The following is a 16453-nucleotide window of genomic DNA, read 5'->3' on the forward strand; positions in this document are numbered from 1 at the left end:
ATCACCCTCTTGATACCCCGGAAATGCATTAGGATACAGCTGTGTAGAATACGGGTAAAATATTTGTAGCACACGTGTGAAATCTATTGTTCTTATTAAATTATTGACATTCTCGTCATAGACAGCATGTGAAAAAATTATCAGTGCATCTTCTATTCCCGATAAGTTTGTCAAAGATACCAACAAATATTTCAGATTTATTTTGAACTTGTCAACGAATACAACAAAAACGGGGGCTTTTGTATCAATGGGACCAAAGAACTCTATGTTTAAGACACGCTGCTCGCTATTATGTTTATCTATGTAACGTTTAATTGAGTTTATTTGCAGTTTCATTTCATCTTGAGGCTTAAATTCGACGTATTTACGTGCACTCGTAGGGATTTTTGTTATTAATCCATTTCGATGGAATTTCTTCGTAAAGAATACATACAAAAACGTAACGAAAACAAAAAAGGTTAAAAAATTGCGAACTTTAACCACAATATGACGCACACTTTTGCGTAACATACTTAATTATTATTATAAAAATAAACTATGAAAATGAAAAATAGAAATTGTAAAATATCATAAAATACACATCGACAGCAGTCTATCAAAATATCTGTCATTCTGGCAGATTTGAGAGTTAGAGTTTCGCAATAAAGAGTTGTACCTATATCATCAAAGCAAAGTCAAAAATCAAGGCTCCTAGGACCTAACGGGGCCCTTCGGAAGAAATACCGGGGCCCTGGTACACAAACGGCTCCAGGAGGAACATGGTATCTTACAGTGTTACCTATGTTATCCTGACGTATAAACCTATTGTACTGCCAAGTATCATCAAACCCGTGAAGTTTAACGGTCAAGTAAGTCTATGATGCTAAACATACCTACTTATTTATACACACAATATAACATGTAGGTATCAAAATTCTACAATAGATCCCAAAGTTCGATTATAATAAATTCGGTTTCAAACCATTCGTCATTTTACCATGATGCCCGACCTTGGTAATTTTTTCTTGCGAGTTTAGACTTACTATCGTAGGTCATTGGCTACAGTTACAGATTATATTGCTGACTACTTTTTGGTTCAAACGTACGTAATCAGCCGCATCTGGTTAGACTGGAAGTCGTGGCTAACGGGATGGCCCAGAAAAGGCTAGACAAGTAAGCTGCCTTCACAGACACTGCAGATTAAGTACCCGCGGGTATTAAGGCCTGTCGGATAATAAGGCCTAAATGTCAAAAATCGTACGAAATATAACAGTTGACGATCGAGGTTACACTCACACATGCATAGCGCGTGTACACGTCGCTGCGAAGCGGCGAACGCGCTCTTTCATTGGCCACGGCGCCAGTATCGTCGAAAAAATTTTGAGGAGAGGTCGCGAGGCCGGAATTATAAAAATTGGCTCCAGAAAAACGTAAGTAAATTTTGTAATATCACAGATACATACCTGCATTGACTGTCTGTTCGTTAATTATTGTATGCTTGCACCTACCTTACCATATTAAGGGGTTTATCGTATTAAAAAATATATTTATTTTGTTTTTTGTAAGCACGCGGTTCGCAGATATTAAGGCCTATAAAATTTGACTGTAGGCCTTATTATACTTCGACTTTTTTAAACTACTACTACTATAGTACTACTACAAAAATACAACCCTTATTTATAAATAAGGGTTGTATTTTTGGAATGCATGTATGTGTATAGGTATGTATATATGTCTAATTTATTTATGTTTGTTTTCAGTTCTAAGAACCACGACGCCTCCCAAACGGGCATTGTGAACTGGCAATGAAACAATGCTCGCAATGCATCAAGTGGTATCATGAGCAGTGTGTCGGTTTGTCGATAGAAGATACTGATGACTTTCAGTATCCTAGTGGATGCGAATAGAGGCAATTTATTTAATATTCCAAGACCATTTATGTTCCTATTACTTTATTTGTATGATTATTAATATCAAAAATACCAATTTACAAAGTTTAAGTTGATTTTTCGATAGTTTTAACTACAGGCCTTTTTACCTTCCCTTAGAATATAATAAAGCCTTCAGAGAGAGTTTTTAAAAAAGTTAAATATTCTTTTAATTTAAAGCAGAAGATGCTATTTTTTGTAGTTATTTAAGTAAATGACTGATTACTAATAAAACTTGTTGATTATGACGGTCATTTTTCATTTTATTACAAATTTCCCTTAGCTAGGCCTTAATACCCCCAGGTACCTAATGTGTAAAAAGAAGTACAACTGAGTTAGACACTTGGCAACATGGAATTAAAATGGATTCTTACAACTTGATTAGGAAGTATTCTTCAATCTGTGCAAACCTCGAATAATATATTTCAATGCATGACTCACGCAAAAAAAACCCAATCTATAATAATATTATAAAGCTGAAGAGTTTGTTTGTTTGCTTGAACGCGCTAATCTCAGGAACTACTGGTCCGATTTGTTTCTTTCAGTGTTAGATAACCCATTTATCGAGGAAGGCTCTAGGCTACTTTTTATCCGGGTTCGTGCAGAGGTTCCCCCGGGATGCGGGTGAAACCGCTGGAAGCAGAAGCTAGTGTTTAATAGTATTCTTGTTGGAAGGCGCTTCCATTACATTACTCTGTTCCGTGGTTTACCCATTGCACATTTACAAACACCCCCAGCCCCTGAGCCTTTCAGTTGCCCGAACGGGAATCGAACCCGTGACATCTGTACCTACCACAGAAGCCTGAGTAAATCTTACCTTAACCGTTTTTGACAAACATTGAAGCTATACTTAAAAAAAGTCGTGGTGGCCTAGTGGGTAAAGAACCAATTCTCTCGAGTATGAGGGTGTGGGTTCGATTCTAGGTCAGGCAAGTACCAATGCAACTTTTCTAAGTTTGTATGTACTTTCTAAGTATATCTTGGACACCAATGGCTGATAAAAGGTCAAGGAAACATCTTGAAGAAACCTGGACTATTAAATCTGAAATCACCAACCCGCATTGAGCAAGCGTGGTGATTAATGCTCAATCCTTCTCCGTGTGAGAGGAGGCCTGTGCCCAGCAGTGGGACGATAAAAATGCTGTAACAGTAACAACAGTAACATTAGGCCCTCATCCTCCTGCCCTTATCCCAATCCTATTTGGGGTTAGCGCAGCATGTTTTCTCCTTCCTTAGGTACTCTTCTATCTGCCATCATCTCACAACATTCTTTCTTGCCATATCTACTTTCACACAATCCATCCATATTGATTTCTGACACTTACGCGAATATTAGACATTTGAATAAAACTACTTTTACGGATTTTATCGCGTTATATTAATATTATTTAATCCCGACGTTTCGGATCCTTTACAGCATCCATGGTCACGGGCAGACTAAGGTGTTGGTCGTCTTGATATATTAGTTACAAACAGCTACCCTACATTTTGTTGATTATTATTGACAATCCGATTCACGCAAAACGAGCTCACTGTATCCATAGGTCGAGCAGTTGTAGGCTTGGATTTTGATTTAATAGTTTCTATGATGGGATTCCAAGCAGGTGGTATGCACCAGCCATCTTCTCTATTGAAATTTGGATGTTTTTTAATTTCAATAGCCTCGCGAATCATCCTAGGTAGGAATCGGTTTTCTCTTGCAAGGACTTGTGGTTTATCAAATCTGATGTAATGCTGGGCCTTGTCTAGTGTATACAAGCGGGTGTATACAAGTTTGAATGTGATTGTGGTCTCTCTTACATAGGCCAAACTAAAAGAAGCATAAGGACCCGCGTAAAAGAACACATCGCCGATGTCAAACACCGCCGTTCCAGACAGTCAGCAGTTTGTGAACACACACTAGACAAGGCCCAGCATTACATCAGATTTGTAAAGGATCCGAAACGTCGGGATTAAATAATATTAATATAACGCGATAAAATCCGTAAAAGTAGTTTTATTTAAACAATCCGTCCATCTTTTTTTTGGTCCTACGTGCGTATATTACGTAACCCATTTCTTACTGAAACCACACAACTCTTAACGTATCAAAAATGGATGCAGTTTTTTTAAACTAGATGGCAGAAAACAAGCAAATGTAGGTATATCTAAGCGCAAGTTGTTGTATTCGAATACTAATGAGAAATAACCAGTATCATTTTTATTCTAGTTTGTAGAACTTTAGTTGTAAGTAGATAATAATTTTAAGTTTGTACCTAATTATAGCTTAGATAGTTTTAATTTTTATTGTAAATATTTCAACTTAACTTGTATCTTGCAATTAAAATTCAATTTATGGTGGATCATAAATCAAATTAATCTATTGTACCATGACCAATTGTGTGGCCCAAGAAAAGGCGGGTCCGGATTTTAAATGTTATTTTTTCTGCTAATCGATGATGATGATTCAATGATTGTTGTAATGCGACAATGTCGCCTTGTTTACATCACATACATATGATCATATCATACTTGCTTCTTACTTGTTTATTTGAAATAAAATATAATTCGTCAAAATAAACTTAAGCCAATTTAAAAATGGCCTAAAAGGCATTTAAATAAAGCTACTTTTACGGATTTTATCGCGTTATATTAATATTATTTAATCAGTCTGCCCGTGACCATGGATGCTGTAAAGGATCCGAAACGTCGGGATTAAATAATATTAATATAACGCGATAAAATCCGTAAAAGTAGTTTTATTTAAATGTCTAATATTCGCGTAAGTGTCAGAAATCAATATAGCCTAAAAGGTTTATTGTCAGCAAGATAAACCACCTTTTAACCTAAGTCTTAACTATCCTTTTCCACATTTCCAAAACTATTAGGTACTTCCCTTGAACAAAATTGGAAAAATAAAAATTACTGGTACTGCATAAGAACCTTTGTAGTGGGTAGTAGTAATGATTATAAATATTGATAGTGTGATCATAAAATACTAAATGAATATATACAAGAACAAATATCTAATTATGAAGTACTCTTTTACTACATAAATTAAAACGAAAAGTATTCAGAAGTCGATTTATTAACTTTGTTTTCAATTAATAATCTTACAATATCCAGTATCACAAAGAATCAAAAATACACGAACACGCTTTGCCGGCTACGTACCACAACAGTTTTTGTAAATGCCGCCTTTCGGCCGTCACACTGGCAACTGCACAGTACCAACATAAGCCAGAACAACTCAACAAAATCTTAACCTTAAATAGTTCAAACAAATAGTTTCTAGTGCAGGAGATAATTTGATAATATTTTTTACGTTTTTATGTAATAAACAAACTCATTTTATATGCGTTTATTCAATAGCGTTATCAAAAAACATTAATCAATTGCTCAACTGTACTGTATCCGGTTGCGTTATTTAGCCACCAGACGGCGCCTCTAGTACGACGTCACTCGTGTATCTATAGTTTCCTTCTGTTTTGAAACCCAAGCTTAGTGATTTAGTTCCTTGAGAAATATTATATACGCGAAAAGTGTTTTAAACTGGAAATCAACACACTCTTAAAGATGGAAAAGAGGGTTGCTTTGGAATTAAGAGGAAGAAATCCTTCACAGGTAAACCAAATCTATTTTTCGATATATTATTGGAATGTTTTGTCGATACGTATTTCATCAGGTACATAAATGTAATACCTAAAAATTAAGATTATTGTTAGTTATTCAATATAATCTTCGGTTCATGGCATTTAGATATACAGTAGATTGTATATCCGCGTCCTAATTAAAGATGTGGCATTATTATGTATAGAAATTAGCCATTGCCGATTGTTACGTTTCATTCATGTGCACCTAATTATTATACATTCTAATGAAGTATTTGCCTAGGCTGCTGTTTTCTATGCTTCGATAGATTTCCTGCTGAATAATTCCCTGTCTTGTTAAGATTTTACAAGCAGACGAAGCATTCTTATTGTAAATATTCGTTTATTGAGGTTAAGTGTCGAAACTTATGGATGTCGGACGTGTTATGTACTTGTATTTAAGACTAATTACGCGGCTAAAACTCAAATTTCTATCAAATTGAATATAACACTCTACTTTCTTCTATTTGTTAGGTAATATTCATCCCGAAAACTTGTGCTTTGTAAAAGGGCTCATTGATTAATGTGTTGTCAATGTCAATTGTATTTTACGAAATTTCCAAGTTATTACGTTCATTATACATGAAACCGTATAACAAACAACTTGGATTATTGTTTACTACATTTTACGCTCCATAAATCTTCTAAATACATCTGTTACATTCTGCTGTTAAGAGAATAAAGTTTGCCTACTTGTAGCCACTACATGATATAATTTCGCGCCCTTTCACCTAGCTAGAGAAAACTCCCAGTAAAGTCATGAAAATATTGGCAAGTTGATTACAAATAAGCATATATGTATCACGGAATATATTTTTGTTAATATTTTGGTCTATTTACACTTCCAACTGCTATCATATTATTGACGCACGCCTTACCAATATAGCGGCCATTTTTATTGCGTCGCGATGATTCGTGTCATCCGCCATTGCAAAGTAAAAACGATCTTATTTCTATCCGCAACTACAACACCGCAAATACATATAGTTATACAAACTACTATACGAACACATTCCTTTCATGTTTCAATGAATATTTCCCCGAAATAATCACTCATATCATGGATTTTACAAACTACGCCTGTGTCTTTGACAACTAACTAACACCATTTTGACGTTTTGGTTGACTTGACTTTGCTTTCAACAAATACTCAGCAAGCCAGTAACATTACCCATTATATCAATCCCCCTCAGATTTTCCTTCTGTGAGGTTTGATAGACTTATAAAAAAAAACAATGATTTTCCAATACAACGTGTTTTTCATGCGTGCTCGTACAGAATGCACGCGCCGAAAATATAAAACACGGAATAACCTTGCTCTTGTTCTATGTAGGTACCTACTCCGTGTAGGTAGGTATGCAGCAGTCATTGTAGTTATATCTAAAATATGGTTAATGTTTTCTAGTTCTACAAGTTACACTCACAGGTTCTATTTAGGGATTAAGTATGACATTATGAAGTTAACCAAAATTTACTATCCAATATGTAAATATTCAGCCAGATCCTAGTAAAAATTTAATTTATTCTTCTATTTTCACTAACCCACATCTCTCATACAAGCAACTGTAGGTAGGTATAGTTGACTGTAGAATTTATTATTTTCTTTTTTTTCAGGTAAAAGAATTAAACCTGGATAATTGCAGGAGCACCAATATAGTTGGTTTAACAGATGAATATATCAATCTTGAAAATCTCAGTCTCAATAACGTTGGTCTCACAACACTCAAAGGTTTCCCAAAACTGCCCAAGCTCAGGAAATTAGAGCTCTCTGACAACAGGATATCCAACGGATTAAACTTTCTCAATGGGTGTAAAAAGCTAACACACCTTAACTTATCAGGGAACAAAATAAAAGATTTAGATACTCTCAAGCCATTGGAGGACTTTGAACATTTAAAGAATCTTGATTTGTTTAACAATGAAGTCACTAGTATTGACGAATACAGGAGTAAGGTGTTCGCACTTCACCCCTCCTTAAAATATTTAGATGGGTAAGTTAACCACTTATTCAATTAAATTTACTTTTAAATATAACTTATTAATTGTAAACAAAGGCATGCAACATGCCTAGCCGTAAGATTACATATTACAATCATGCACTTTTATAGACTTTTTATATGTTTTTGCATTGGAAAGTTCACAAGAGTTTATTGAAATTTTAATTTCAGATTTGACAAACAAGATAGAGAAGCTGAGGACAGTGATGCAGAGGAAGAAGATGAATTAAATGGAGATAATGAGAGTGAAGAAGACGGTTAGTATACATTTTCACAATGAGATTGTTTAAATCTTAAATGATGTTATTTTCCCATCCTTTTTTAATACCTCTACCTAAGTTAATACTTAATAACAAGAAATTAATTAATTTGTTGCATTTTAAAAATAAGTAATATTTGTGTTATTACACTATCATTCAAAGTGAACCCCAACTGGAGTATCACTCAAGTTTTTATTATGACATCATTTGTATCATCATACTCATTTGATATTGCAATCATTCCTAATGTTGTTATCCTTACTAATGCTATAAATGCGGAAGAAACACTGTCTAACGCGCTTTCACGCCAAACTACTGATGCAATATTAAATGAAGTGGATCGTTTTTTTTTTATTGACGGAAAAAAAAGTCATTAAGTTTCCTGCGAACCAATTCTCACTTCCATCTCAAAAACAATATCTGGCGACAATAGAAGCTTATGTTAGAATGCTGGTACTATAGCGGTTTTTCCTCTATGGACATATAATTTTAATTTCTTAATTATAAAAGCTTACACTGCTCAATTCTGTAAAAACTACATGCATCAATCATATGACACTATCACATCAATAACTGAATGCTATGCTTATTTTAAATGAAACAAGATCAGCCAATAGCATTCATTGAGAGGGTTTATTAAATACTGCATTACAGATTTGGACATAGATTTGGGTCCGTTGGTGATAAATGATGATAGCATATCAGAAAGACCAGCAGACGAGAGAACCTCTCTTCCAATGATATTATACACTGTTTATGGTCTTCTATTCCACATGGGTTTTCTTTTAAAGAGTAAGCATCATTATTTTTTGTCAGTGATGCTTGTGTAACATTTGTCTGTGTATGTAAAGAGACTCGGTAGCTTCTCTGTGGATTGGATTGGTATTTATCATTTAATTGGCTGAAATATGTGAAAAATGTAGTTTTTTGTATACATTTACATCAGTATTTACTTGTTTCAGGTACAGATGTGGAAGAAGAAGAGGAGGATGATGAGGATGTTTCACTCAGTGCAGTCTACAATGATAATCTTGGTAAGTGCTGCTGTGTAAAAATCTAATATTTGTTGAAATCAATCAGAAGTAGTTTATCATGTTGTAACTACTATATTTAAAATTAAATGAAGGTCCCTGTTATGAATTTTTTGACATTGTCTTTCAACAGAAGAGGAGAGCTCTGCCAGTTCTTTATACGACGGAAGCGACGCAGAGGAAGATGACGAGGATGTAGACGACGAGGAAGTAGAAAACGACCGTGAGGGAAATCAAAATTCTAAAGTACAAGGTACAATGATTCATCTATCTATACAAACCTCAATAAAAACATACCCACATTGCAAAATCATTTACACCATGGCTTTTATCGTACAGATGGTGAGGAGAATGCAGACGGAGAGCCAGAAGAGAGCACTCGGGGTAAAAAACGGAAACACGAGGACGACGACGAAAATTGAGTGTTGCCTTAAGCGGAATTATCTTACTAGTTTGTAAGTGTACAGCGCTCCGATGCATCGGACAATAAACCTGTTCACAATCACGAAAACCCTCAGTCATCCCCGTAGACTAGTTGTCATTCGTGAGATCGATACCCGATACCCAATGAGGCTAGACTAAATTGCTTTCACTCTAGTGGTTAACGCGTCCCTGGACGTCGTACAATTTGAAGTTTTTTCTATCATTGATTAATGTTGATGTCCCAATGGACATTGTGTGAAATCTGTAGTTTGTTGTCCGACAGTTAATGTTTCAATTAAATTGTTTATGTAATAATCATTTTTTATTCTATTGATATGCTTAATTTTAGTCTAATCATTGAAATGGAAGTGCATGATTATAGGTTAAAATAGCTCTCATTTGATCTACAGTTATGATGAATTGTATTAATTAGCTGTAAGAAAAGAACATAAGTAAATTGTTAGAAAAAACTGTTCCAAAATTGCCCTTGGAAATACAACTTCAATTCTGATATGGGCGCCGCCTGTTTTTTGATGACCAAGTTAGACTGATAAAGACATACAAAAAATTTAAAATCTATGACATTGGTGTCAATTTTCGTGTAGAAAATTATTTACTATAATTATGATAATAATGTGGAATATCCAACAACATCCATGATTTCGAGTTTATAAGGTAAAAGAGGGAGATTTAAATATTTTTACAAGAACAAAAGCTAAAGTAATGCCCTCATAAATATTTATTTGTATTTTCTCAGAATTATTTATCGCTAAATCTGTTATATTCTCGCCAAACTCTCTGTCTGTATTGCGCGAGACTTTACCCGAATACCAATTTTAGCCATCGGCGGAGGGAGGTATGCTTTATTCTTTTGCTCGGAATTCAGTTGCCGACCGCCATTGAGTTTTGCGAGAACTGTTATAGTTCTGTATTATTAACCTTTATGCCGCCACGGCTTTGTATGAACAATGCAGCTAATACCATGATTGGATGCTTGTACAATCTAATGAGTGCTTTTATTATAATTTGACGTGCTATTTCCCTCCGGATTTAGCTACTTATTAGTTAAGAGGAGAATCCCGTGACAATTGACCATATTTTTAAGAACTAGCGCGGAATAAACGCTGCCGCTGTACTGCGGTTTCACACATTTTTCCCTAAAATGTACCGTCAAGGCTTAGCCAGATCTACGCTAGTCCAAAAGAAATATGTTTTGAGTACATTATTTTAGTAAGATAGCAGTAAGTAGCCTGGCGGTCAAAGGTTAATGTGACAATATTTTATCAATATTGTTTAAATGCGCAGATTAATAAATTTCAAGATACAATCAATCACAATGGGATTCAAAAATGCAATATCAAATTATTCGTAATCTCACTAATGATAACTGAACATTTTCAGTAAGACAAGAAACAATTTTCAATGGGCGTAGTAAAATATCGTAATCTGATTAATTAGATCAAATCTTTGATGTCTGATGAGTTCAGAGAGTATTTTTCTACAATCTTTTTAAATTTTAAAAATAGCAATTAATGCACTTATGAATATCAATGAAATGTTTGGTTGATGCATCATGGTCAACGTGCCAGATATGTTGAAGAGAATTTTAGTTAATAATTTTATTATATTGTGTAAGTCATTAAGTTTAAGTAATTTACAACTTTGGCCTGTTGATATATATTATATATAATCCTATTAAGACTTTATTTCTGGGATTGTAAAATAAAAGCTAAATATAACTCAGGTTTTTTAATTATTTACTCCTTATCAAAAACAGTTAAATTTATAGCAGGCTTAGTTCATCAATAAATAATCAGTTAGCACTAGTTTGCTGTTCTAAAAACTGTTGCATTAATACATTGTCAATGGGTATTACCAAATTTTCACTCCCATCATATGTTCGCTTCATTTTCACTAGTTTATGATCTAGAAACTCAGTTAGTTGAGCTCTTAAAGCTAGATCAGAACTTACTAAAAACTGTTCCCGACACTTGGAATACAAATCCCTGAACGGCAGTCCTGAAATCCAAAAACAAAATAAATGCCGTTAGTATTTTTGACAGTGTAATCGGCAATATAAGTACATTAGGGTGTTTTTCAGAAAACTTGACCCTAGCAAAATGGGCCTGTCCCACACATTCAAACATTTTTAATTTGATTTTTTTATATGGCACGTGTGAAAGTGAGTTTTTGATTAATTTAGGTATATATTTTAATGTACAATTAAATCGATATGTAGCATAAAAAGTGGATAGTTATTTTTATATTTAAAATAAACCTGAAGAGGACGTATAAATATCGTGTGTCCCATGGCGCTCTTGGAGATTTCAAATACATCTAACTTCTAAAATATTCGTTTTTAGGTATGTTTAAGTTTTTGAACTTAGTTTCTGTATTTCTAAAAACGTATTTTTAATTTTTATGCCATACATTTATTGTTATTTTAAGAAATATCATTATTTTAATGTTGTCCTACGAAAATCATTGTTCCGGAAAATCCGGTTTCGTCACGGTGAATTTGATATCGTACTGAAGACAAAATCTACTAATTTGTGTTTTTTCTACCTTCTTGGCAACTTTATGATCGTATTAGGATTCCGCCATTGCCGTTTTAAAGTCAGTTAAGGCGAAAACTGTGACGACAATGTTGGTGTCATCGGCGCGCAAAATTTTTGGTCCGGATAGTGGCAGTATTTAAAAGGTTAATAAATTGTTTTTTTAACTCTATAACACTGTATATAACATAAACAACTCATCATTATTAGATTAGTAAGGCTAAAAACAAGGTAGTTTAAATAAATATTAGTTATTTTCAATTTTAAAAGTCTCGTGAGATGAAAACGTCACCTCCTGTGCGTCACGTTACATACTACCGGAACAAAATCGTAACGATCTTGAATTGTAAAGCTTAGTGTACAATTAAATAATTTATGGGAGCGTCCTGTCCGCGCGTGTGGTAGGTATCAAACGAAAAGGCTTACATTTAATCGGTTTTGTTTATATATGTGTGTGTAAAGGTTTATATCTAAAAAATTTGTGAGTTATAGTTCGGCCATTCAGAGAATGCGTTCCTGACACGTCGCGATTGAACTGACGACGTAACTTTGCAATGGCGTTGCAGTTACGATAAAAATATTTTTGCTGGTTGTTTACCGTTTTAACAATTGAGGAGCATTAAAACAACATTATTATATCAATAATCAATGAATGTTATTACGTCGTCAGTTCAATCGCGACGTGTCAGGAACGCATTCTCTGAATGGCCGAACTATAATACTTTATTCTTTGTAATTGTGTTTTGAAAACGGCAGTGTGGACATTGCTCAAATTATTCTTATCCATCACGAAATTTTCATAATAGTCACTGTCCCATATTCTGGATGTTACAAAATGGTTTTAAAATATATATTTTTCATTTTATAGCGCTTATTTTGGCATCATAGTATTTTGTTAGTATCTAAAATTTCTCACTAGGCTTGATTTTGGAAATTGTAGCGGATATCATTAGTAATAACAACTTTTCTAGTGAGATGTGTCCAAGAAGTGACGAAAGTGAAATTATTTAGCTGATTATTTAATAATCTTATAGAATTATGCTATCGTTTTGTTTGTTTTTAAAAGATTTTAAGTATATCTTTATGCTACTATAAGTTGATTTCATTTTAATACTTGTTTGTTTTATTTTTAATTAATTATATTTTGTGACGTTCAGGAATACTATGCATCATACGCTGACAGAAAAACTTTAATATTTCTTAAAATCATCTTATAATTTTAATTTAAAATGCAGATTTAGCTAGTTAACAATATATTCTTTAATATTAGAGTAAATATAATAGAATTCACGAAATAAAAATAAAAAATTTCCTGTGCGTCACAGGGTATTCTTTTCTGAAAAACACCCATTAGCAGATTATAAGAGCCCTGCCTCGTTAGACGCCATCCCCTAAGATAGCCTACTGAATTCACAGTTGCTCGTGGTCGCGCTTCCAACGTATTATACATTTCGATACTGACTGTTTAGCTACACAGCTGACATATTGATAAATAATGAATGACTGAAATGTTGTGACCTACCTTGGTAATGTTGTTTTTGATTTTCCAATTGAAACTCAATTATTATTTTAAAGATTCCTTTAGCATTTGTAGTGAGCGATTGATAAACACTCTTCAGAGAAGACAGTTGTAGTGCACCACTGCGATGCGTCATCAATGAATTTTCATATGAAGTTTCTTCCGCGTATGGCACAAACGTTGTCACATCCCACCATGTGAATTTAAATTTACTTAGTTTTGTGTGATCCCATACTGAAAAAAAAAACGGAAAACATTTACTAAAAGTGCAATAAAGGATTGAGTCTGTAAACCTCGGGAGAATATATCTTCTACTCAGTTTAACTGATTCTTACTAAAGGTTGTATGGCAGATTCATAGATGCTGATATATATGTACAAATGTAGAATACTTACATAATGGAGCATTTATATGGTCAATGGTTGCAATAGTGTGAACATTCTTGATTTGTGATATACTAGCTAATGTTGACTGAGCTTTAGCATTCCGCAGCATAGTGCCGTCTATATTGTGTACTATGAGAAATAGATCCACACCATTTTCAGACAACTGAGTATCAATTAAGTTTACAATGTCTCCCACATTCGAGGGCACATGGCTATTTTCTAGCAGATCAATAACAATCGTTTCAACAATGCTCTTAATGGTTAAACTTGGAAAAAAACCATTGACTACAATACATGGAAAGTCTTTCAGTTTCTGTTTTTGAAATTGTTGAAGTACAGAGCGTTTTGAGCCAACTCCGTACAGTATAATGTTAAAGTTTTCACTTAGTACATACAGCCATTTGTTGAACAGTTGAGTATATGTTATGTTGAGTTCATTTATACTCTTTTTGTGCTCCAGTGATATTTGAATGTCATCGATTTCATTTTCATTTACATTCAAGTTTTTGAGTCGTGCTAAAGTATGATCTGAAGTAGCGATCTGTAATTAAAGAAACATTTTATCAATACATGTTCACAAATATATAGCATGGTAGTAAGTAGTCTGTAACTGCAAATATAAAGTTACCTTTTTACTGGAATGCATCATGAAATAGTTATCGGGGGTGACAAAATATTCAGAATCTTTCAGTTTGGTCTTATTATCTTTGTTTTCTACAGCCTTGCCTAATGCTTTCTTTGGTTGTTCTTCTTCTTCATCATCTGAAGATGCTGCTGGTGATGAATTTGAATTAGTCTGAAATAACATTTAGATTTAAGCAGATTTCTTTGGAATAGTCTCTACAAATAGGTTTTCATGTGTTTACTACCTCATCGTGATCACTTTCTTCAGGCACAAAGTCACTGCTGCCCCCAGAAAAATCACTGTCACCACTATCAGATTCCACTTCGTGAATAATTCCTGAAAAAATTTAAATAAACTTTGAACTGCATGAATTGACATGAAACACAACTTTAAATATTATGAATTTGGAAACAGAACAATACGAAATATGATATCTGTTAAAAGTTTACTTACTTTTCTTTATTATATCTTTAACTTGTTTAGGTGTGGCCCGAACTACTGAAGAGAATGGACTATTGACTGCTGAATGTAGCAGTTTCCTTGGCGTCTTCATTGGTGAATCTACACCTCTGGGAGAGTTACTAATAGCTGCTTTTACTTTATTCTGTAGATCCTGTTTGGTGTGTCGGGATTTAAACTTAAACATATCCTGGCCTTCCACATCATCTTCACTGAACAAAGCTGTATAAAAAATATTGTGGACATTAGATATTATATTATCTTAGTTTAGATATTAGAATCAAATTTTTTTTTAAACTGATGGAAAATGCTTTACTCAAACCAAAGATGGCCGGTATGGAGTTACCAGTTGGTAATTCCATATATGCACTCAGTATTAGCATAGAGACAATTCAGACCTAATAGAGTACCTTTTGCTGTGATTAAATACTTTTAGCACATCTATCAATGTTTTTATTTAATCACGCTAGTTAATGCATTATTATAGCTTCTGAATGCTAGTTAATGCATTATTATGGCTTCTGAATATTAAACCAACCTGTAGGTTTCTGTGGAGCACTGCCATCATCAACATCTGCTTCATCCTCAGAGCTGCTGATGTCCTTGTATGGTCTTCGCTTGGTTGGTGTTATGTCTAAGAAATCACCGAACTTCTTTGGTCTGTTTCTTACTCTGGTCGTTCTTCTTGACGGCGATTCGATTGTTTCATCACGATTTTCTGAAACTAATTTTAATTGGATTTTTTATGAACTATCTGCCTACTTACCCATTTTAAGGGCGTACATTTTTTTATGAGAAGGGGTTTTCTTTTATAGTATGTGATAAATATAAATGATTTACCTATTTTAGTCTGGCCATCACCAAAACGAAGATGAAAACCACCACTGGCCATATTAATATGATAAATAATAGTTTGTTCCAAGTTGTTGAAATTAATATCAAGGCGAACCAAATCAACCGGCGATATATTCTATTATCTCAAACAAAAACACCTGTTAGCTTGCGGCGCGCGTTTTTTTATTATTATGTCAATTGTCAATGTCAGTCGGATTGTCTTTGGTCTGAACAATGGACATAGACACATGGAAACTACAGATGAACCATAGATGCAAAACCACCCCTACACCATATCTCTTGTATGGAAATAAAAATAAAAGCGTTATGCGTTATTCAACTAGCCTCGTTAATCCCGTTACCCATTTTTTGCAATTTTAGCGACTAGTTCTTAAGATAACTTATTTTTATAAAATATACATACATGATACAGTGAGTGCAGGCGTATGTGATACTATACTATAGCACTAGCCAATGACTACAAAACTAAAAGGTTTTGGTTGTCCTGAGGTTGACTGAAGTATCATCTTGCCTGCCTGCATAGGTACCCTAGTCCGAATGGTAAAATATAACTGAGCTTTGCTTTATTTTAAGATCTTTGTATAGCAATATAAAGCCATTTTAGCAAAATAAAATTCTATTATACGCAACATTCCATATCAATAGCAGAAGCAGTGTTATTCCTTGTTTGTCCTATAATGCATACCACGATAATGGTCGGAATCTGTCACAAAAGGGCTTCAGTGTGTTCGATTTCGGAACCGTGTCGCCTTCATAATATCCAGAACTCGTTCGTGCAAAATGTAAGATGCAAAAACCTTCACACAA

At 34.0% G+C, this 16453-nt stretch overlaps 2 protein-coding genes across 5 annotated transcripts; one reads left to right on the forward strand and one right to left on the reverse strand.

Annotated features, from left to right (window-relative positions):
• Window positions 1-5319: 5319 nt before the first annotated feature.
• On the forward strand, window positions 5320-10986 carry LOC124631706 (acidic leucine-rich nuclear phosphoprotein 32 family member A). Of its 3 annotated transcripts, XM_047166257.1 has the most exons (7): window positions 5320-5510; window positions 7151-7527; window positions 7705-7790; window positions 8448-8585; window positions 8756-8827; window positions 8958-9077; window positions 9164-10986. In XM_047166257.1, exons 1-7 carry the CDS (start codon window positions 5463-5465, stop codon window positions 9244-9246), a joined length of 924 nt encoding a protein of 307 aa, XP_047022213.1. In that variant the 5' UTR covers window positions 5320-5462; the 3' UTR covers window positions 9247-10986. The 3 variants fall into 3 exon arrangements, with proteins under 3 accessions (XP_047022213.1, XP_047022214.1, XP_047022215.1); XM_047166258.1 differs by lacking the exon at window positions 8448-8585 and having other exon boundaries at window positions 5326-5510; XM_047166259.1 differs by lacking the exon at window positions 8448-8585 and having other exon boundaries at window positions 5326-5510; window positions 8762-8827.
• On the reverse strand, window positions 10982-15804 carry LOC124631705 (origin recognition complex subunit 2). 2 transcript variants are annotated; one of them, XM_047166255.1, is made up of 8 exons: window positions 15632-15804; window positions 15330-15509; window positions 14786-15013; window positions 14577-14668; window positions 14336-14503; window positions 13717-14248; window positions 13325-13555; window positions 10982-11266 (listed from the first exon to the last, which is right to left on the reverse strand). In XM_047166255.1, the coding sequence occupies exons 1-8, from the start codon at window positions 15681-15683 to the stop codon at window positions 11061-11063; spliced, it is 1689 nt and encodes a 562-aa protein (XP_047022211.1). In that variant the 5' UTR covers window positions 15684-15804; the 3' UTR covers window positions 10982-11060. The 2 variants fall into 2 exon arrangements, with proteins under 2 accessions (XP_047022211.1, XP_047022210.1); XM_047166254.1 differs by having other exon boundaries at window positions 15330-15515.
• Window positions 15805-16453: the final 649 nt, after the last annotated feature.

This window comes from Helicoverpa zea, chromosome 7, assembly GCF_022581195.2.
Source record: "Helicoverpa zea isolate HzStark_Cry1AcR chromosome 7, ilHelZeax1.1, whole genome shotgun sequence".
Lineage (NCBI taxonomy): Eukaryota > Metazoa > Arthropoda > Insecta > Lepidoptera > Noctuidae > Helicoverpa > Helicoverpa zea.